The sequence below is a fragment of the Leopardus geoffroyi genome, chromosome B2, assembly GCF_018350155.1.
Source record: "Leopardus geoffroyi isolate Oge1 chromosome B2, O.geoffroyi_Oge1_pat1.0, whole genome shotgun sequence".
NCBI classification, from domain to species: Eukaryota; Metazoa; Chordata; class Mammalia; order Carnivora; family Felidae; genus Leopardus; species Leopardus geoffroyi.
This window is the reverse complement of record NC_059332.1, coordinates 2499231-2523371: the sequence shown is the minus strand read 5'-3', so window position 1 is coordinate 2523371 and position 24141 is coordinate 2499231. Positions and strand designations below refer to the sequence as shown.

Here is a 24141-nt window from a genome sequence, read left to right as displayed (position 1 = left end):
TAATCTTCTTGACTATTCTGATTCATTCAACAAAGACTGTTTGTGACTCTAGTAAATGCCAGATTCTTTTCCATCACTTTATGAGTTACAACTCTTCTCCAGGTTGTATTTATTATTAAGCTTGCCTCACGGTGCAAAGGGTGAAGGGAGGTTATTTCTAAGAGCAAGCCCAATGATTTTGGTAAAAAACAGAATGATTCCTATGAGGTTGGCCTTTATAGGAAGTACAGACTGAGATGCTGATAAAATATTTCTCCACTATACTAAAAGAGTTTGAAAGGGAGTTGTAATGTGAGACAAAAGAAAATGAAACATTAGATTGATGATTTCCTGACATTTTACTGAAATTGCTGTCAGTGATAATTAGTCAGGATTAGTCATCCTGCAAAGTGAACACTGGGCCTGATGAATTCTTCAGTCATTTCCAAGATGCTTCTCAATCAATAACCACGATTTCAGGCTCCATCCCCAGCATTCATTAGTTTATGCATCAAAATGTATTGTTCCCCTTGTATAAAATTGGCAATGGTAAATTTCTCTATACACTTTCAGAAAACATATTTTTTTCTCCCTATAAATTAGAATTAGGGAAGCCAGATGCACGTATTACAATTCTTGATGGCAAACAAACATAGAGGGAAGGGACAGTGCAAATTTGCACCTTACTCAGAACGACTAGATTAATTTTTTTTGAGAAACTACAGTTACCTTCAGTGTTCATACATTCACGAAAAGACAGTGTCCCTGCTGGTCAAAAGCCCAGGTTGTGGAGTCAGTCTGAAGCCTGGTGAGTGCCCCTGGGAAACTTCCTGAACCTCCTTCACACTCACTTCGCTCATCTAGTCAACAGAGATCAGGAACGTGCCAACCTCAGACAGTCATTGGGAGAAAGTGCACCCACGTCTAGGGCAGTGCCTGAAACACAGAAGATGCTCCCGTTCAGGGGCTGTTTATCACCCCATCGCTCCCCAACAAGGAAGGGTGTGTGCAAACTCTCAGGCCTCCACCCAGACTCCACGCGCCCACTCTGGGAAAACAGGGCTGGACTGAAGCTGCAAGAGAAAACAGGGGAGTCCTGCTAACTGTGCAGACTGAGTGCCATGGAAAGAGCGAATGGCAGCACCTCCTCAGGATTCCTCCTCCTGGGCTTCTCCGACAGGCCAAAGCTGGAGACGCCTCTCTTTGTGGTCATCCTGATGGGCTACGTCCTGAGCTGTCTAGGCAATGGCACCATTATACTCCTGTCGCTGCGGGACCCTCGCCTGCACACCCCCATGTATTGCTTCCTCTCCAACCTCTCTTTCATGGACCTGTGTCTGACCACCTGCACCGTCCCTCAGACTCTGGCCAACCTCAAGGGGCGGGACAAGACTATCACCTATGGCGGCTGCGTGACCCAGCTCCTCATCGCCCTGGGGCTCGGGGGCGTGGAGTGTGTGCTCTTGTCGGTCATGGCCTATGACCGCTACGCCGCCGTGTGCCGCCCACTGCACTACCTGATCATCATGCACCCGCAGCTCTGCCTGCGCCTGGTGCTAACTGCTTGGCTCACAGGGTTCGGCAACTCGGTGCTACAGACGGCCCTGACCATGACCCTGCCCCTGTGCGGGAGAAACCAGGTGGACCATTTCTTCTGTGAAGTGCCCGTGATGCTAAAGCTGGCCTGCGCTGACACCTCCTTCAACGAGGCTGAACTCTTCGCGGTCAGTGTCTTCTTCCTCGTGGTGCCTCTGTCGCTCATCTTAGCGTCCTACGGCCACATCACCAGGGCCGTCCTGAAGATCAAGTCGGCCCAGGGCAGGCGGAAGGCCTTCGGAACCTGCGGTTCCCACCTGATGGTGGTGGTCATCTTCTTTGGCACACTCATCTCCATGTACCTCCAGCCTCCCTCCAGCTACTCGCAGGATGTCAACAAAAGCATTGCGCTCTTCTACACTCTGGTGACTCCCCTACTGAATCCCCTCATTTACACTCTGAGGAACAAGGAGGTCAAGGGGGCGCTGAGGAGACTGGTGAGAGGAACCACAGGCTCCAGAGGGAGCTAATACAGGGTTTGCAGATGCTGGGTGACTACAACCCGGTTGTCACTGAAGTCAACAAATCCTTATAAAGCACCTCCTCTGTCTAGGGTATTGTTCCACTGTCCTCAACTGTATCAGCAATCACAACACTCAGCCCTGTCTCCATGGAGCTCAACATTCTAGTGGGGAGAATATGGGTTCAATAAAAGAATGTAAAAGTAACTACGATGTATCCTCTATTGGAATGTATACAATAATGAGAATCAACAAATAATAGCTACGTACATCAGCATGAATGCCTCTTGCAAACACACTGCTGAGTGAAGGAAGCCAGCTACAAAACAGTTCATACTGTTCGAATTGAATGGTATAAAATTTACTTTTAATTCATGTGAAATTCAGAAGCAGGCACAATGAATCTGTGGTATTGGAAGCCAGAATGGTGGTTGCCCAGAAGAGTCACGACTGGAAGGAGATGTGGGGGAGGAGAATTCAGGGTTCTGCTTATATTCTGATGATGGGTCTGAGTGCGGTTGATAGAAGGTGTACAACATGGGAAATGTCATCAGACTTTACCCTGAAGCTACTTCCACTCTCGTGTGCATGATGTACTTCGAATCACTTAATTTTAATCAGTTTGAAGCAAGCCTGATATGATCAGAATACTATGATACTAAATAATCACATAAAGATTTGTGTTCCTTCCACACGTGATTGGCTTTGTATTGGAAATGAACTATGTTACTTCTTTCCAGTGTAGTGAACCAGTAGACTATACAGTGCTTATGACCTTAATAATATTTAGTCTAGTAGAATGAACCTTACCTAACTTTCCTTCGAAGACCTCAATCCAAGGTCATTTGTACAGTGAGTTCTGGTTCTCTTCTTCCTTCTAAGTTGATTTGCAATTGTTTTATGGTGTCCATTTCATTTATTTCAGCTCTGATCTTTGTGATTTCTTTCTTTCTGCCAACTTGGAGCTTATTTTGGTCTTTTCCTAGTTATTGGAGGAGTAAAGCTAAGTCGTTTATTTAAGAATATTTTGTCCTGGGGTGCCTGGGTGGCGCAGTCGGTTGAGCGTCCGATTTCAGCCAGGTCACGATCTCGCAGTCCGTGAGTTCGAGCCCCGCGTCGGGCTCTGGGGTGATGGCTCAGAGCCTGGAGCCTGTTTCCGAGTCTGTGTCTCCCTCTTTCTCTGCCCCTCCCCCGTTCATGCCCTGTCTCTCTCTGTCCCAAAAATTAAAAAAAATAAAACGTTGGAAAAAAAAAAAAAGAATATTTTGTCTTACTGTAGTCCTTTAAATGCTGTAAACTTTCCCTTTAGCATTGCTTTAGCAGCATCCTATAATTTAGCAAGTAGTGTTTTCTTTTCGTTTTTTCAAGATGTTTCTTGATTTCCCTTTGATGTCTTGTTTGACCCATTGGTTTCAGGGAGGTATGTTATTTAATTTTTACATCTTTGCAAAATTGAGCTTTCCTTTTTTTTTTTTTTTTTTTTTTTTTTTGGCTTTTCTTTGTTGTTGATGTTCATTTTCACCGGAGTGTGATCAAAAAAGACACTTGCAAGAGGGCAATTTTCCCCAATTTGCACAGACTTGTTATATAAATTATCTTATGGTCTATCCTGGAGAATGCTCCTGGTGTGCTTGGTAAGAATATGCATTGCGTTGCTGTTGGATGAAACTTCCATATATGTGTATTAAATGTTTTTAATTATGGCTCAAGTCCAATATTTCCTTGTTGGCTTTCAATCAGAATGATTTGTCCATTGTTAATATTAGAATATTGAAGTCCCTACTGTTATTATATTGTGGTCTATTTCTCTCTTCATAACTGTTAGCATTTGCCTAATACATTTGGGTGCTCCCATGTTGGTTCCCTTGTTATAACTTCTTGATGAATTGACCCCCTTATAAACTGAAGTTTTTATCCCTTGTTTTCATTTTTAGCTTAAAGTCTATTTTGTCTGATACAAATATAGTTACCTCTTCCCTCATAAATATTTATAAAACAGCTAGCACCAACCCTTCTCAAACTCTTCAAAGAAATTGAAGAGACAAAACACTCCCAAACACATTTCACAAGATTAGCATTAACCTTATGTAAAACACAGATAAATCATAGAAAGAAAAAAAGACGAAACCTATAGACCAGTATCTCTGCAAAATATAGATGCAAAATTTTTCAACAAAATATTGATAAATCGAATTCAGCAGCACATTTAAAATTTCAAACACCATGATCAAGAGGGATGTAGTAGGGATACAGGACAAACCAACATACACAAATCAGTCAATGCAATACATCACATGAGTAGATGGAATAAAAAACTTATGTTTTTCCAAATAGATGCAGTTAGGCATTTGAGAAAACATGATATATTTTCATGGTAAACACTCTCAACAAATTAGTTGTAGATGGAATGTGCTTCAACATAAGAAAGGCCATATATGACAAACTCGTGGTAACATACTCAGTGGCAAAAGGTTGAAAGCTTTTCCTCTAAGATCAGAACAAGACAAGGATGCCCACCCTCATTACTCTTACAGAAGATAGTATGGGAAGTCCAGTCATTTGCCGAAGAGACTCTCTTTTCTCTACTGGATGTCTTTCCTGCTAGGTTGAAGATTAATAGGCCATTGATTTGTGGGTCCATTTCTGGATTCTCGAGTCTGGTCCATTGATCTATACGTCTGTGTTGGTGCCAGTATCATACTGTCTTAATGATAACAGCGTTGTAATACAGCTTGAAGTTTGGAATCATGCTGCCTCCAGCTATAGGTATCTCTTTCAACATTACTTTGGCTATTTGGCATCTTTTCTGGTTTCACACATTTTGGAATTGTTTGTTCTAGCTCTGTCAAGAATGCTGGTGTAATTTTGATAGGGATAGCATTGAATGTGTAGATTGCTTTGGGTAGTAACCACAGTTTAACAGTATTTGTTCTAGTAATCCACAAGAATGGAATGTTTTTCCATTTCTTTGTGTCTTCTTTAATTTCTTTCCTAAGCTTTCCATAGGTTTCAGTGGATTCAATAAAGCAGGAATGAATATCCAGTGGAAAAAAAGACAGTCTCTTCAGCACATGGTGTTGGGAGAACTGGACAGTGACATGCAGAAGAATGAACCTGGACCACTTTCTTACACCATACACAAAAATAAACTCAAAATGGATGAAACACCTAAATGTGAGACAGGAAACCATCAAAATGCTAGAGGAGAAAACAGACAACAACCTCTTTAACCTAGGCCGCAGCAACTTCTTACCAGACATGTCTCCAGAAGCAAGGGAAATAAGGGAAACATGCACTATTGGGACCTCATCAAGATAAAAAGCCTCTGCACAGCGAAGGAAAAAAAAATCAACAAATCTAAAAGGCAACCATCGGAAATGGTGGAGGTATTTGCAAACAACATATGAGATAAAGGGTTAGTATCCAAAATCTATAAAGAACTTATCAAATTCAACACCTAAAAATCAAGTCATCCAGCTAAGAAATGGGCAAAAGACATGAACAGACATTTCTCAAACAAAAGACACAGATGGCTAAAAGACACATGTGATATGCTTATTGTCTGGGAAATACAAATGAAAACCACATGAGACACCACCTCACACCTGTCAGAGTGGCTAAAATGAACAAGTCAGGAAACAACAGATGTTGGCAAGGATGTGAAGAAAAGGGAACCCTCTTGCACTTCTGGTGCAAATGCAAACTGTTGTAGCCACTCTGGAAAACAGTGTGGAGATTTCTCAAAAAATTAGGAATAGAATTACCCTATGACCCAGTAATAGCACTACTAGGAATTTATCCACAGGATGCAAGTGTGTTAATTTGTAAGGGCATATGTACCCCAATGTTTATAGCAGTGCTATCAACAATAGCCAATTTATGGAAACAGCCCAAATGGCCATAAACATTTGCATGAAGTAAGAAGATGAATGAATGGATAAAGAAACTGTGGTGCTTACACCTGTCAGAATTGCTAACATTAACAACTCAGGCAACAACAGATGTTGGCCAGGAGGCGGAGAAAGAGGAACTCTTTTGCATTGTTGGTGGCAATGCAAGCTGGTGCAGCCACTCTGGAAAACAGTAAGGAGGTTCCAAAAAAAACTAAAAATAGAGCTACCCTATGACCCAGCAATTACACTACTAGGCATTTATCCACAGGATACAGGTGTGCTGTTTCGAAGGGACATGTGCACCCCCAGGTTTAGAGCAGCACTATCAACAATAGCCAAAGTATGGAAAGGTCCCTAATGTCCATCGATGGATGAATGGGTAAAGAAAATGTGGTATATATTACCACATACTCCATATACAATGGAGTATCGCTTGGCAATTGAAAGGAATGAAATATTGCCATTTGCAACTACGTGGATTTAACTGGAGGGTATTATGCTAAGTGAAATAAATCAGCCAAGGAAGACAAAAATCATATGATTTCACTCATATGAGGACTTTAAGAGACAAAGCAGATGAACATAAGGGAAGGTAAACAAAAATAATATAAAAATGGGGGGGACAAAATAGATAAGACTCATAAACATGGAGAACAAACTGAGGGTTGCTGGAGGGGTTGTGGGAGGGGGGATGGGCTAAATGGGTAAGGGGCATTAAGGAATCTACTCCTGAAATCATTGTTTCACTATATGCTAACTAGTTTGGAAATAAAGTTAAAAAAAATTAAATTAAGAAAAAAGCAACTGTGATACACACACACACACACACACACACACACACACACATAATGGAATAGTACTCAGCAATAAAAAGAATTAAGTCTTGCCATTTCCAAAAACATGAAAAGATTTTTTTTAACCCACATTCACAATAGCATCAAAAACGATAAAATACGTAGGATTAAATTTAACCAAGGAGGCAAAATATCTCTACATTTAAAACTGCGTAAGTTGATGGAACAAATTGAAGAGAATTAAGATATCCTGTGTTCATGAATTGGGCATTGAGGAGGGCACTTGTTGGGATGAGCACTGGGTGTTGCAATGTAAGCGATGAATCATGGGAATCTACCCCTGAAACCAAGAGCATACTGTATACACTGTATGTTAGCCAACTTGACAAGAAATTATATTTAAAAATATTAAGATTGAAAAATTTTCACAGTATTCAAAATCATCTCTAGATTCAATGCAATCCCTATCAAAATTTGAATGGCATATTTCACAGATGGAATAAGAAACAATCCTGAAATGTGTATGGAGCCACAAAAGTCCCAATTGCCAAAGCCATTCCAACAAAGAAGAACAAAGCTGGAGGCAGCCTACTTCCGGATTCAAACCGTATTATAAATATCTAGGAATCAAAACAGCGTGTTACCAGATCAAGAAACGGACACATACACCAAAGGAACACAATTAAGAGCACAGAAATAAACCCATCCACATACAGACAACTAATATTTGAAAAAGAGTCAAGAATTTTCACGGTGACTTCTAAATTTCTTAGCTTATTGTGTCTATAGGGGTATAATTTGTTCCATGGAGCTCTTGAATGGTACCAGATTCTACCAACAGCCATTGCTCCCTCCACCTCCTGGAAAAAGTTTTTTTTTTCTCCATTCAATGTGATCTGCAGGGATACTGTTACCACATACACTAGGATGTATTTGTATTTCAGAACATATTGGAAATACATTATGTATGAGCCTGGCACTTCTAAGTAGGATAAACTCAAGGAAACATATTTTCTTGTAGTAATCGTCTTCACAAAAGGGTTCAGAGATTGGCCGACTGGTGATTGGATATGGAGCACATTTTTGCACGAGCATGTCCATGGGTGTATGTGTTTAATAATATATTAATATATATGCTGCTTGCACCTAAATGCAAACGAAAATGTAACACGTTGTGGCAGACTATGAGGAGAATCATTCTGTGGGAAGAGAGATGGTTTTTCTAAGAGGGAGGGTGAAACCTGGGAGAGGTTGATTTCAAGCTAGAAAGAAAACATTCTTAGTCAATATGCTTGCTTTAAATACATTAAAACTGAGTTCGCATTAGAGATAAGTTACTAAAGAAGCTTTCCAAAGAGAATCTTGCAAAACTATTTCATGTTTCCAAGTGCTTGAAATGATGACATACAAATGCGAGAAAGCATTATGTGTGACCTGCTACCACAGATTCGGGGGGACAGGGCCCTGTCAAAGGCTGTGACCACTGATCAAGACAGGCCATTGATCATGGAAATCCAAAATAACCCAGTCAGTAGAAACATTCACGATGCTTCTCTGAGACTCAACACACAGGTACAACAACTGAACAGCCTCATCCTGAAAAGAGGTTGAAACCATTCTCAGAAATGGTTCACGAATCAGAAGAACTTACACTTCCTAGAGACCTCATACATCTCATTCACTCCAGTGGTTAAAATAAATCCACCCAACAATGTAAATCAATAGAATTAAATTTTTTAAACGGAGCAAGTGTGGGAACCCAGGGAGGACCCCCAACGTGGACCTCAACAGCGTATTGATCACCGTGAATAGAAGCTACTGGGGAAAGAGCAGGTGGGAGGACATCACACCCTCCTCTGTCCCCCTGGAAGCAGGAAATATCTCCCAAATGAAAGGCTCCTCCCAGGTCTAAGAAGGAAAAACAACCAGTTATCACCACAGGTAGGGACCTTAGAACTGAGAAGGCTGTAGAAATAAACCTGCTACTTTTTACTAACCCACTACCTCAGCCCACATTCCACTTCGCATTCCCTGCTAACTGCAGCTCCAAACACTGGTTTTCTTTCTCCTGTCAATTCCACGCTCATCTATTGTCTCTCTGTAAACAGGGTAAAAACCACCTGGTTGTTCATTTCTTTGGGTCTCACTGTCCAGATTGGGCCTCCGTGTGGTGGTAATAAAACTTTGGGTGTTTTCTCCAGTTACTCTGTCTCATGTCAACTCAATTCCAAAACAGCAGGAAGAGCCATGGGGAAAGAAGGAAATGTCTCCTCCCAGAAGACACTGTCCTGTCTCTGAGGCCACCTAGGGGAGCCCTTCCCCTGACCCCACTGCTCTCCAGGCGTTCACCCTCTCCTTTCTGCATTGACACCCAGCCCCCCTTGTCCCTGCAAACCACATGTCTACACACGGTGGTTCCCAGTCTGCACCATCATGGCTCAAACATGCCACAACACCACAGCAGTGAAAGAGAGCTCTCACCCATATCACAAAACAAGCATCCAAAAAACAGTCACCTGCAAAGGTAGGGTTGCCAGTGGTCCGTGACCTGTTCCTGCCTCCTCCATGAGCCTGGTCAGAGCGGGACTCTGGCAAACAGTAGTGGCAAGATATGCAGACTAGGAGGTACAGGAGGGACGTACAGGGTGACTGCGCTCTGATGACTGATGCAGGAGTGCAGTTTAGCAGGATGCAGAGGGCGTGTTCAGAGTGCAGTCACCTACACTGCACACCCTGCCGTTATGCTAACATGTGACAATTCTAAGGCCAGGACAGGGCTACGAAGGTAGGGATGCATGAACTGAGAATGTCCCTTCCCTTCTCTGGGCTCACTGGTGCCACAGTGGATGGCCTGGGGGGAGGGGTTAAAAAGGTGATGGAGATTAAAGAGAGCACCTGTGATGATGGAAATGTTGAATCACTATATTGCACAGGAAAGTACTATAAAGTACTTTATAAAGTACTGTTAAAGTATAAAGTAATATAATATAATGCTGTTAAGTTAACTCTAATGGAATGACAATAAAAATTAAATTATTTTTAAATTATTTTTATTTTTATAATAAATAAATTATATTTATTTTAATTATTAAATTATTAGAAATTAAATTATTTTTAATTAAAAATAAAATAATAAATATTAATTTCAAACAAGAACACTTGAAAAACAAAGAATTGTGTTCAAAACGAAAACAGTGTCAGAAGGCAACATTACACCACAGAATGATATGTGACCAGCTTTATCAGGATGGATGTTTGCCAGCTTTCTCTCAGCTAAAGTTTGTTTTTCCTACAGTTGCCCTCCTACTTCTGGGAAAAAGCTGTGACCCAGTGAGGCTCCAAATGTTGTAAGAGAGCCGTGATCAAACTGCAAGAATAAGCAATAGGCTCCAGCAATTGCTGGAGAATGCTACAATATTTATTATAGTGTTCTGGTGGTTTCTATTCTTATTTTGCTATGTTTTTAGGGTGTGCGTGTCATTGTCCTTTGCAATTAGAAATGTAATAGTGTTCCCAAATGAGGGTGAAATAGGAAAATCCTTTGAAACTTTTTAAAATATTAATACGATGCAGATGGCCTTGGAATACCAAATCAGCATCTCTGGAGGCTGTAATGCATGCATGAACTTAGAGTTTGAGCACCCACTTGCATAAAAGAATGAATTAAAGAATTTCCCTTGAGAGTTATCGGGGGAAATATGGAGGACACAAAAACCTGAAAGACCCTGGCATTCAAAGTCTTCTGTCAAATGGTCTTCCCCTCAGTCATCTAGGGTCACATCCCTACAGAACACTTTCTTCATTGCTCCAATCATATCCCTATTCTGCAGAGTATATATGACAGGGTTGACCATGGGGGTGACAATGGTGTAGAAGAGAGAAATGAACTTGCCCTGATCCTGGGAGTAGTTGCTGCTGGGCTGAAGGTAAATGTAGATGCCTGTGCCGTAGAACAGGGAGACCACTGTGAGGTGGGACCCACATGTCCCAAACGCTTTCCTCTGCCCTGAAGCTGACTTTATTCTTAACACTGCCGTGACGATTCGACCATAGGAGAATGTGATTAATGCCACAGGTATGAGGAGAATGATCACACTGACAGAGAAGACCTCAGACTCATTCACAGTGGTGTCAACACAGGCAAGCTTGAGCAGTGGGGGGATCTCACAAAAGAAGTGATCTATTTTATTTCTCCCACAAAGCGGTACAAGAAAGATGAGCACCGTCTGCAATGAGGAGTTGGCGAAACCAATGAACCACGATGCAGAAGCCATCAGGGCACAGCGACGGGGGTGCATGATCACTGTGTAGTGCAGGGGCCTGCAGACGGCTGCGTAGCGGTCAAATGCCATCACCCCTAACAGAATGCATTCTGTGCATCCCAACCCTAGAGAGACGAACAGCTGAGCTACACAGCCAGTGAAGGAGATAGACTTGCCTGCTCCCCTGAGATGAACCAGCAGCTGAGGAACAGTGCTGGTCGTGTAACACAGGTCCAGAAAGCTTAGGTTGGACAGGAAAAAGTACATGGGAGTCTGCAGGTGTGGGTCCAGGCGGGACAACGCAATGATGCTTGTGTTTCCCAGCAGGGTGAGCAGATAGAAGATCAGAAGAACCACAAAGAGGACTCGCTCCAGCTGAGGCCTGTCAGAGAAACCCAGCAGGATAAAGCCCGTGAAAGAACTTCCATTTTTCGGGTCCATCCTTTCTTAACACCTGTTTCCTGTCAACAGCAAGTATTTAGCCATTTTTAAGAGAAATCTTCAAAAAGGAAAAAAAGGTGGCAGGGGGTTGAATTGATCATATGAAAACACACGGTCATGGACTTTATCAGTAATAATTTGAATAATGATATACTCATGGAAATTGACATAGCTTATACCAATACAGTTCACATTATAATAAAAAGTAAATCATTACTATTTAATGTGAGAAAAATCAAATTATGGACCTTGTGTTTGCATCAGTCATCGGAATATAAGGGAATCAATCCACACTTACTATAACTTAAAGTACTATAAAAATATATGTATGTTGCAGATTTAAGTTATGTAAAAATGTATAAGGGCGAAGGAGAGAAGTTATTATAAACATGTGTCTCATGATTCTACACAACTGGATTTGCACACACCACACATGCATTAAAATATAATATGGTGACACCTGAGTGGCTCAGTGGGTAAGCACCTGACTCTTGGTTTCAGCTGGGACCATGACCTCATGCGTCGTGGGTTCAAGCCCTGTGTTGGACTCTTCACTGACAGCACTGAGCCTTCATGGGATTCTGTGTCTCTCCCTCTCACTCTGCACCTCCCCTGCTCCCTCATTGTCTCTCTCTCAAAATACATAAATACACATTTAAAAATACATGCATATATATGACCACTTACTGTGGAAAAAACATGCCGATATAGGAACTTATGACCTAAGATGTACTTATACGAAGAATTCAATTACATTCAAAATCTCACTACTATTTCTGCATAACCATTTTGGCAGTATTGCCTCTCTAATTAATGTATTATATTTGGGAAAGCCACATAGGGTTTTTTTTTGTACGTAGTAAAACAAACACTTAATCTGAGAGAACCCAAGAACAGTACCGTTCAACTACATTGCTTAACTGTGGCCTGAAACGTGCTTCAAATTATACCCATTTAACAGGAACTCTGAAAATTCATTGGCCATGCAGAGCCAGCTGGAATCTGAACTCTAAAATCCACTGACCAACACTTACTCTTCCTTCTGGAGATTTCCATCTCACACGTTACCCATTAAATTTCATAAAATTCCTGAAAGAGGTAGGATTATTCCTTATCGACATCCTAATCAGAATAAACATTTTAAAAATTTACCGAACCATGTAAGTATGTACAACCTGTAATGTTTTACATCACTCCCATGATAAAATAAATAAAGAGATAAACACACAGAGATAAAGACAGATACATTCTCAAAGCAATGATGGGTCAAAGAAGTATAATGCAACACTTATAGCAGTATAAGGAAAGATATAAAGAAACCAATATTTTGGTATTATACAAAATCTCAGACATCTGTCCACATTACGTCAATGATCACCTTTCTGGGAGCTACCTTGCAGAGTTAGTGACACTGGACCAAACACATTGCCAGGTTCGAGGCTGGGTGATGACCATTGTCTACCCATGCTTACTACTGAAGAAGATGAATAGTTATACACTGACCAAAGAGGCACCAGAAAGTGAGTCCTTCAGTTGTATCATATTCAAATGGTTGGGCATACCGTGCATTTTTAATTCTTCTAAGACTTTACAATCTGAATCAGGTTTGGGGGAGGACCCATTGATGTGTGAAAGAAACAGGTACAAAACGGGCATGAAATATTCATAATATTTGAAGAGACGATAGGGTATTTCACACTATTTTATACCTCCTTTGATTTCATATAAACATATGATCAGTGGTCTCCACACAAAAAATCTGTGCAGAAAAATTTTCTTAATAGAAATAATTATACAGTTATTTGTGACAGGCTAAGTGTGCAACAACAGGATGTGTTCTCTGACTAACACCTGCTCAGAAGAACAAATAAAAACAAATCCTGCTTCGGTCTCATGCACAAATGCACACATATCAATATATTTACCTGAAATAAATTGCCCACAAACTTTTTAATGTGCCTAATTAAGAAAGCACTACCAAGGTGAAGAAAGGCAAAACTAAAATGTAAATTCATCCCAAGAAAACACCGATATACTACTGCACCTTTAGAACAAAATTATGATATATGTTAACAATATTATGTCAATCAGGACAAAGAAGACAATTGAGAAAAGATAAAACCCTGGTGAGATGAACAGGTACATATGATTTGCTGCTTTCCAGGATCGTTTGTGTGTGTGTGTGTGTGTGTGTGTGTGTGTGTGTGTAAAAAAAAATATGTAATGGCTACGTGACAGGTACAAAAATGATTATGAAAAATAAAATATCAGACAAATGAGATGTGCACTGAAGCAGACACAAGAATGTCATCGTCCCTATATGGAACAATTGCCCCCAGTGTCGTGCGGAGAGCACGCGGGGAGGGAACTACAGGACTCATATCATAGTCTACCACCTTCTGCCATTGTTGTTCTCATCACAACTCAGGAAAATTATTCTCCTTTAGTGACACCAGACATAGGAAAGATCAGGCTGTGAAATGCGTTCTCCCATCGATTCTCACGAGTATGTTCTGCTGATCTGGGTCACTCTGTTCCTTCCTCGTCCCCTTCTTCACATCCACCCCTCTTAAAGCTTGTGCACCACACAGAGGCAATCTTCCAAGAGAAAGGACATGTGTCCACTGTGGTTAATGGAAAATTGCATTTCATTTCCTTCTCACCACGTTTAAAAAGATGTTGTAATTGGGGGCACCCAGGTGGCTAAGTCGGTTAAGCGCCCACGTCAACTCAAGTCATGATCTTTCAGTTCATGGGTTCAAACCCCATTTTGGGCTCCATGATGACAGCTTGGAGCCTGAAGCCTGCTTCAGATTCAGTGTCTCCTTCTCTCTCTGCCCCTCCCCTGCTCGCACTCAGTCTTTCTATCTCTCAAAACCAAATAAACATTTTTAAAATTTGAAGAATGCTGTAATTAGACAAAGAACCATCATTTTGTTTGGTAGCATGAAACAAATAAATGCAGTAAGATGCATTGATTCATCTGAGACAAACTATATAAATAAAACTGGCTGGAAATAGTGAACATGTCCTTCCTGGGCACAGGAGCAAAGTATGTGTCCCTAGCAACTATCATGATATGACACGGTACAGGAAAGCCCAGTGATAGATTACACCTATATTATTAATTTCCATATGAAAGATAAATACTTGAAAAAACTACACATTATAGATGGAGAGAAAGAAATGTTATTAGTGAAAAGAAAAATTAACAGAAGCTACAAAGACACTGCCAATCTATGTAATAATTAACATCATAAAAGTATATAATTCAAATGACATCTCAGAAGAACACAATGTTACAATAATAACTAAGAGAAATGCATCGAATGTGAGAGGTTAAATGCTTAGTGCTGACACACATACGGTGATGGAGTAGGAATTTCCAATTACCATAATAGCTCAATGCTGACATACAATTCTAAGTTTTAGTGGAAGAATACATATGTCCACAAGACTAGATACTAGTCTATGCACACTACACATCTTAAAGGAAAAGATCTCAGGATAATGTCTCTATTTAAGACATTTCAAATATATAACAGTCACTGATATATTTGACATACACACGCTGCCCTATCTGGTTCCTGAATGAATCCTGAAAAAGTGCGGGCAAGATTTCCGCAGCCTCAGTGCTACAAATGAATAGCTGTTGCTTTCTTGATGCTTCTGTCTCATGGGTCTGAGCTGACCTCAGACATATGAGAACAGGCCCCCAATGATGATGGGGGATGAGAAAATGAGGGGAATGCAGCCATCACTACATAGGAAATGACGGATGTGATGAACACGGACAGGGCTGTAGGAAAGGTTCTATAGAAGAAGACGATGAAGTACGATTTCCATGGCGTGTTGTTTATTCAGGGAATGCTCTCGGGATAAACGGGGTGAGGGAAGGAAAACAGCAGAGAATGTTCCTAAGCAAGGATGTGGTCTCCAGTGGAACAGAGCAGGAGCCTGATCCCATGAGATGTTGGACAGAACTCTCCAGTAGAATCATCCATCTGTGATGGTAGAAATACTCTGTCTTCACTGTCCAATACTATGCCCACTCTCCACCAGTCATAGTTGAGCATTTAAATGTCCTAGCTGAGACACTGAATTTTATATTTTATTTAATTTAATGAATTTATATGTAAGCAGCTAACGTGGCTACTTACTAAAGTATTGGACACCACAGCTCTGGAGCATGAATCGCAGTCCTGCCTTGGCATTGACACTTTCTATCCATCCCATAGTCTGTCACTGGCTATGAGCTGCCCCCACCAGTTCCCCAGACCACCTGGCAATGTGGCTCCCTTTCAGCTGAGGGAAATTTTCTCATGAAGGGAATGGCCGTGAACTCTGGAGCTCAAACTCATACCAAGTAGGGTTTGGATTAGAGCCCCTGTAGGTAAAGAGCGTCTGGGCAGATCACCAACAGTGTTCATACAAGAGTCCACTCATGATCGTGTCCAAGGATAGAAGGACAGGACCTGGTCTACTTTACACATCACCTCAGTGCTTTCACACACACACAGGAACACACACACCCACTCACACACACACATACACACAAACACGTGCACACAAGTTGTCATTTGACAATGTGGTCTCGAGTGGCAATGATAAATGAATGAACATTCAACTATCTTCATAACTTTGTCTCTTTCATATTGGTATTTGTATTCCCATGAGTGATCATCATACCATGTAAACAATAAAGTCAACATAAAGATGCATTAAGATAATATTCACAATATGGAATTTCCCTGTTGTAATTTTCAACATACCTTTTAAAATCTCCATGCATATTTTAGATATTGTGGTAACCCATAAGGGAGAAAATGAGCATTTAGAAAATATAAAGACTGATAATGAGTTTTTGCATAGGGAACAAATATTATCCCGTTTCAGAGATAGTAAGGAACCAAAGAGAAAGCATGGGAGCATGTAACCTAATACTTGTACACTTATGCAGAAAGGGCACATTTTATTATCACTAAACGTGAATATTTAATAATTTTCCACACGTGCATCCGGAGGTATAATGAATGTACTGAAATAGAATGAAAAGTCTAGGGATGACTTGGTGGCATTTCTAATGAACAATTAAATTTAGTTATATTATTTGACAACTTTCCATAGTCGGTTCCTTTAGACAACTGACCATACATGCAAACCATTTAGCTTTTTTGTTTCAAGAACATTTGCATCTGAAAATAACCCAATTTGCCAATTTCTAGAGCAACACAGAGACTTTGTTCCATTTTACTCACCTTCTCTCACCTTCTCTATTGGATCTAAGCTATTTCCCTACCTCATTCCAAGTTATTGCCTAAATTCACTTCTGGGAATAGGAACGCAGACATGTAGAATGAGTGCCTGCAGGAAACGCAAAGGTTGACTCTACCAGCACTGGGGCATCCGTACGTTTTTCTGAAGCAAAAGGACACTTTCTCAGGTGACTTCACAGATCCTCATGCGGTACCAAAGATCTGCACTTTGCCTCTCAGAGGTAGAAGGTTGAAGGCAGTCCCAAACTCTCAGTATGGTTTCCCGAATACAATGACCTGCCTGTGTGACTCTGAGACCCTTACGAGCAGGCGAGAGGGTGCCGTGACTCTGAGATGTGGCTGGGCTGGCACACAGAACCAAGTCCCTTCTTCCACTGATGTCTCCTGGGAAAGGATGCCCCACACTCTTAATGAGCCCTGTCACTGAGATGCCCAGCCATGGCAATCCTGAGGGACAATGACTGTGGGGGACAATGCCAGAGGAGACCAATCTGACTCTTTTTTTAGTTCACATATCTCACAGAGGACAAGTAACTCCCTAGACCTCCCAGCTACCTTAACTCCCATCTGTGAATGACCTACATGTTTCAGAACACTTCAGATGTTTTTCTCACCATTGCCCAAAATATTTACATATAAATATATAAGGAAGAATCCATTCAGTTACTTCATTTTAAATGTAAATATATGAATAAATTTTGTATTTAATTTCATTCATTGACAACTTGTATGGAATCACACAGCTAATAATTAGGCACATTTTAATCTTTAGCATGAATGTAAAGGAAAGCCACCAAATTCTACGAAACTTCTAATGCTGTTGTGGGGAAAAAACTCAATTTCTCTACACCACTGTTCCGTTTATATCTATAGGTTTTAATGATATTCTCAAAGAAGTTAAAAATCTATGTCTTTTTAATAAAATGGATGTGATATCCTTAAATTCAGCTAGTCTTGCTGTTAAGATCAAATTGATTTTGAATTATCAGGAGAGTTATAAATAATTACTGAGAAAAATGGAAGGAAGTTGATGGGTACTTTATGCCTGTTTCTCAAAGATCTATAACTTCCAGTTTCCTTTGTCATGTTCTGCCTAAAGAGATAAACCACCTCCTGCTAAAAACATTCTTACATTTAAGGGCGCCTGGGGGGGGTCAGTCGCTTAAGCTTCGGGCTTTGCCTCAGGTCATGATCTCCTGGCTCCTGGGTTCGAGCCCCTTGTCAGGCTCTGTGCTGACAGCTCAGAGCCTGGAGCCTGCTTCAGATTCTGTGTCTCCCTCTCTCTCTCTGCCCCTCCCTGCTCATGCTCTGTCTCTCTCTTGCTCTCTCAAAAATAAATAAACACACAAACAAACATTTTAAAAATCCATTCTTACATTTGAATTTTCTACGTTATTCCCATACCAGCTAGGTCCTATCCTGAGGGTTATGGGGAAAACTGGCAAAGACAATACCCCCCCCCCCACCCCCGCGGTGTCACACCTGCTATTATGCTTTTCATCCCAGGCCTCACTCACTGCTGCCAGTCGTGCATGCTCAAATCACTTTGATAACAGTGTGGCATTATCGAGTGATGCTGACCCACACTGACATTCCTAGATGCAATATGACCTAGGGGAATGCTCGGTCACCTGTCCGAAGACACGTGTATAAGAACGGTCAGGGGGCGCCTGGGTGGCGCAGTCGGTTAAGCGTCCGACTTCAGCCAGGTCACGATCTCGCGGTCCGTGAGTTCGAGCCCCGCGTCGGGCTCTGGGCTGATGGCTCAGAGCCTGGAGCCTGTTTCCGATTCTGTGTCTCCCTCTCTCTCTCTGCCCCTCCCCCGTTCATGCTCTGTCTCTCTCTGTCCCAAAAATAAATAAACGTTGAAAAAAAAAAGAAACATGCAAATTGTCACCAGTTTAATAAATTCTCAAACGGGCCATTTCTGGTCTCTGAATTGTCCCGGCCATCTGACCCTCTTCCTCACCATCATCCTCCATCTGAGGGAAGTAGCGGGAACAGTTCGACCTTCCTAAGGGAGACACGACCGTCCTGCACTGCTGCCCTGCGTTTGATTGCCGTGCTCACCACTGGATAAATGGGTAAAGAGCTTAAGTGGGGACAGTGAAGAGGGAAAGTGTCAAAAAGAGGGAAAGAGACAGAAGACAAATACAGACAGACAAATATCAGAAGCTGAGACAGGAAACACATACAGAGATTCGCATTAAACAGAGAACAGAAACCTCACTAAAAGTGAAAACAGAAGGAAAATGGCAGCGAAAACAATACATTGATGGGCAAGACAGTCTCAAAGTTCGAGAAGCTCAGAAAAGGTTGAAGTAATCACAAGTGTGGTAACAAAGGGCCAGACTGCAAAGCAGTCATCTGGTGCCATGGTTCCACACTGAGAAGGAGTTCGTTCCTGAAGGGACCGTCACCCCCAAAGACGTCTCACACAACAGGTGGGACGTGTGCACCCACATGTCCACCCAGAGTCAGCGGTAACGACACCTGGTGGCTTCCTGTCTGGCACACACACAGCCCCACACCCTCTCTTGCAGAAGGAGAGACTCTGGAGGCCCTGGGGAAGCAGTGCTCCCAGGCTGGCACTGGACACTCCATTGCTCCCGTGGGGTTCTGGGGGGCAGGTCCTCCCAAACCAGTTCATCTTCATGGGAATCTCCTGGAATCTAAACCAACTGGGTCCATGACACTAACAAGGAAGGAACTGTGAGCACCAGAGGCCCAGACATGTGGAAAGAAGCCATAGGTCACTTGCTACGTTGCTGTCATCCAGCACATCCCCTCCACACCCAAAACACACAGTCATGTCCACGCACACATCATGTGCATTGAGAAGATTCCAGCGTTTGGTTCACTATGTCTTAGAATATTTAACCAATGAACAAATTGCTGTTCAGGCTACCAAATATACAAGAAAAATTAAAACAGTATGAACCAATTTCTATCTTCGCATAGTAGAATTATTTTAACATTGGCCATTTGGGGACCAATGTTACAATTATTGTGTAATTAAACTCTGAACAAAATTAATAACTTCAAATGGATAATTATAAATATAATGCTTGTGATCACAGTTAGGAAATCTTAGTTCAGTAAGCTGACTAAATCATTAAGAACAGTTGATCACGGCCTTTTGGTAAGCTGTAGTCTTCACCTGGTAGGAGGGGTGGGCTTATTAAAAGCAATTTTCAAAAATACTCCATAGTGCCATGGAAAGAGCATATTTGGAAGTCTGTATGTGTAGGTTCACATCGTGGCCCCATCATTTAAAATTCTGTCATTTCAACTAAGAACTTAACCTCTCAGTTCCAGAGTGTGCTGGGCTGTAAAGTAAGGATAATATCTCTCGGTGCTATGGGACATAAATAAGAGTATATGAAAAGGCATGAAAAATTATAAAGTGCTGTGTAAATACAAAGAACTACTACCAGTTATGGATAAATTCACATCTAATCTCAGTCCATTTTCCCCATCACCGTCCATCGAACCTTGCTATCAGCCACTCTTTGCTAAAATGGCCTTCATGCAGCTTTTATGAAACTATTCAGCCTAATAGTCTCACATATCAGTGACCATTGCTTTCTCATTCTTCTACAGCCCAACGTCCTCTACCTTTAATCCTGTCTTTACCCATTTCCCCTTTAAAAATAATCACACTTCAACTGAACCACCAGAGATCATTGTGCCAGTGTATCAAGATCTTAGCCCTCTCTCCAAGGACAATCTCATACTTCCCAGGGCCCATCCTGATATATCTACTTGTATGTTTTCAGTAATATGGTCCCCACCCAGAGTAGCTGTACACATTCCTTGGGGTTTCCATGAAAAGTACCAATACTGGGGACTTAAAACAAGACACTTATTCTCTCATGGCTCTGGAGGCCAGTCCAAAATCAGGTGTCATCTGGGACACCCTCTCGTTGAAGCTTCTAAAGGATGATGTGTTCTATGCCTTTCTTAGAGCTTCGGATGTTGCCAGAAATCCTTGACATCCTTGGTGTAGACTGAACATTGTTCCAGCTCGGCTCTATGGTCACCTGCTCTTCTCCCTGTGCCTGTGTCTCTGTCTCTGTTTTCCCTTCTTATTCTCAAGAAATAGGCCAATCTGGATGAAAGCCACCTTATTCATGTATGGCCTCATCTGAATTTGATCACATCTGCAAAGACTCTATTTTCAAATAAAGTCACCTTCATATGCACCAGGTATTAGATTATGATCATATCTTGGCGGGGGGCGGGCACAATTCAACCCACACAGGAGTTTTTTCTCTTGATTCTCCACTCCTAGAAAGGGACCAACTGACCTCTCAGTCACCACCTCTGGCATCCTTGATCATGCCGTGGATTCCCTGATAATTCCCCTAGAGTCACTTATCATGTGCTGTCCTGTCTTATGCTGCCATCAAGCTCCATGACCTGATCCAGATTTAAAGGCAGAATTCGTGATATACTAAATTGTGTACTTGAAAATTGCCAAGAGAATAGATGTTAAAAGTTAAATACATGGCGGTTAAATAACATTCTACAAAGAATGAATGGGTCAGCCAGGAAATTAAAGAAGAAATTTAAACATTCATGGAAGCAAATGAAAATGAAATCACAACAGTCCAAATCCTTTGGGATGCAGCAAAGGCAGTCCTAAGGAGAAATACATTACAATCCAGGCTTATTTCAAGAAGCAAGAAAGCTCCCAAATGCAGAACCAAATATCACACTGAAAGGAGCTAGAAAAACATTAGCAAACAAAGTCCAAAGCCAGCAAGAGAAAAGAAATTATAAATATTAGAGCAGACATAAACAATATAGAATTTTAAAAAATGGTAGAAGAAATCAAGGAATCTAAGAGCTGGTCTGGTTTTTTTATTTCATTTTTTTTTGAAAGAATAAACAAAATTGAGAAACTTTTAGCCAAATATCTCAAAAAGAAAAGAGAGAGGACCCAAATTGATAAAATCATGAATGAAAAAGGAGAGATCACAATCAACCCCACAGAATACAATTATTAGAGAATACTATGAACAAATTTTGGCCAGCAAACAGGACAATCTGAAAGAAATCGACAAATTTCTAGACATTTACACATGCCAAAATTCAAACAGGGAGAAATAAAAAATTTGAACAGACCCATAATCCATGAAGAAATTGAATCGTTTATCAAAAATCTCCCAACAAATAAGAGTCCTGGGCCAGATGGGTTTCCTGGGGAATTCTACCAGACATTTAAAGCAGAGTTCATACCCATCCTTCTCAAGCTGTTCCAAAAAATAGAACTGGAAGAAAAGCTCCCAGACTCATTGGATGAGGCCACAATGACCTTGATTCCCAAAGCAGACAGACACGCCACTAAAAAGAAGAATTACAGGCCAATCTCCCTGATGAACGTGGATGCAAAAATTCTCAAGAAGATACTAGGCAGTTGAATTCAACAGTACATTAAAAGAATTATTCACCATGATCAAGTGGGATTTATTCCTGGGCTGCAGGGCTGGGTCAATATTCATGAATCAATCAACGTGATACTTCACATTAATAGAAGAAAGGATAAGAACCAGGTGATACTGTCAATAGATGCAGAAAAGGCATCTGACAAAATAGAAGATCTTTTCTAAAGAAAAAGCCTCAAGAAAGTCGAGATAGAAGGACCATACCTTAGTATCATAAAGCCATATATGAAAGGCCCACAGTTCATATCATCTTCAATGGGGAAAAACTAACAGCTTTCCCCCCTATGATCAGGAACATGACAGGGATGTCCACTCTCACCACTGTTGTTTAACATAGTGTCGGAAGTCTGAGCCTCAGCCGTCAGACAACAAAATGAAACAAAAGGAATACAAATTGACAAAGAAGGAATCAAACTTTTATTTTTCACAGATGACATGATAGTCTACATGGAAAACTTGAAAGCTCCACGAAAAACTGCAAGAACTGATCCATGAATTTATGAAGTCACAGGATGTGAAAACAATGTGCAGAAATTGGTTCCATTGCTATATTCCAATAATGAAGCAACAGAAAGAGATATCAAGGAATCGATCCCGTTTACAAATGCACCAAAACCCACAAAATACCTAGGAACAAACCTAACCAAAGAGGTAAAAGATATGTATGCTAAAAATTAGCAAAAGCTTATGAAAGCCATTGAAGAAGACACAGAGAAATGGAAAAACATTGAATGCTCATGAATTGGAAGAAGAGCTAATATTAACATGTCAATAATGTCCAAAGCAACCAACACAGGCAATGCAATCCCCATCAAAGCAGCACCAGCATTCTTCACAGAGCTAGAACAATCCTAAAATTTGTATGGAACCATAAAAGACACCAAATGGCCAAAGTAATGTTGAAAAAGAAAACCAAAGCAGGAGGCATCACAATCTGGGACCTAGTCTTTGTTACAGAGCTGTAATCATCAAGACAGTATGGTATTGGCATAAAACAGACACATACTCCAGTGGGATAGAATAGGTAACCCAGAAATGGACTCACAGATATACAGCCAAAATTTTTCAACAAGCAGGAAAGAGTATCCAATGGGAAAAAGACAGTCTCTTTAGCAAATGGCGCTGGAAGAACTGGACAGCAACATGCAGAAAAATGACATTGGGCCACTGTCTTAGACCATACACAAACATGAATTCAAAATGGATGAAAGGCCTAAATGTGAGACAGGAAACCATCAAAACCCCAGAGGAGAAAGCAGGCAGCAACTTCTTTGACCTTGGCCACAGCAACTTCTTACTTGACATGTCTCCAAAGGCAAGGGATATAAAAGCAAAAGAGAACTAGTGGGACTCATCAAGATAAAAAGTTTCAGCACGGCCAAGGAGACAATTAACAAAACTAAAAGGAATCCGATGAAATGGTAGAAGATATTTGCAAATGACATATCAGATAAAGGGTTGTATCCATAATCTATGAAGAAGAACTTGCCAAACTCAACACCAGAAAAACAAAGAGTCCAGTGAGGAAATGGAAACGAGATATGAATAGACACTTTTCCGAAGAAGACATCCAGATGGCCAACAGACAGGTGAAGAGATGTTCCCCATCAGGGAGCAAATCAAATACAAATCAAAACCATGGTGAGATAAACCACACCGGTCAGAATGGCTAAAATGAAGAACTCAGGAACCAACAGCTGTTGGCAAGGATGTGGAGAAAGGGAACCTTCTTGAACCATTGTTAGGAATTCATACAGTTCAGCCACTCTGGAAAACAGCGTGGAGGTTCCTCAAAAAATTAAAAATAGGTTTACCCTACAACCCAGCAATAAAGCTACTAGGAATTTACCCAAAGGATACAGGAGGGCTGATTTTAGGGGCACATGTACTCTGATGTTTATAGCAGTGCTATCAACAAAAGCCAAATTATGGAAAGAGCCTGAGTATCCATCAACTGATGAATGGATAAAGATGTGATAGAGGTACACA

At 41.1% G+C, this 24141-nt stretch overlaps 2 protein-coding genes across 2 annotated transcripts; one reads left to right on the top strand and one right to left on the bottom strand.

Annotated features, from left to right (window-relative positions):
- Nucleotides 1–1100: 1100 nt before the first annotated feature.
- LOC123609499 (putative olfactory receptor 2B8) lies at nucleotides 1101–2045 on the top strand. Its single transcript, XM_045500579.1, has one exon. It carries the CDS (start codon nucleotides 1101–1103, stop codon nucleotides 2043–2045), a length of 945 nt encoding a protein of 314 aa, XP_045356535.1.
- An 8352-nt stretch (nucleotides 2046–10397) lies between these two features.
- LOC123609437 (putative olfactory receptor 2B8) lies at nucleotides 10398–11426 on the bottom strand. The gene has a single exon (XM_045500504.1). The coding sequence runs from the start codon at nucleotides 11424–11426 to the stop codon at nucleotides 10485–10487; it is 942 nt and encodes a 313-aa protein (XP_045356460.1). The 3' UTR covers nucleotides 10398–10484.
- Nucleotides 11427–24141: the final 12715 nt, after the last annotated feature.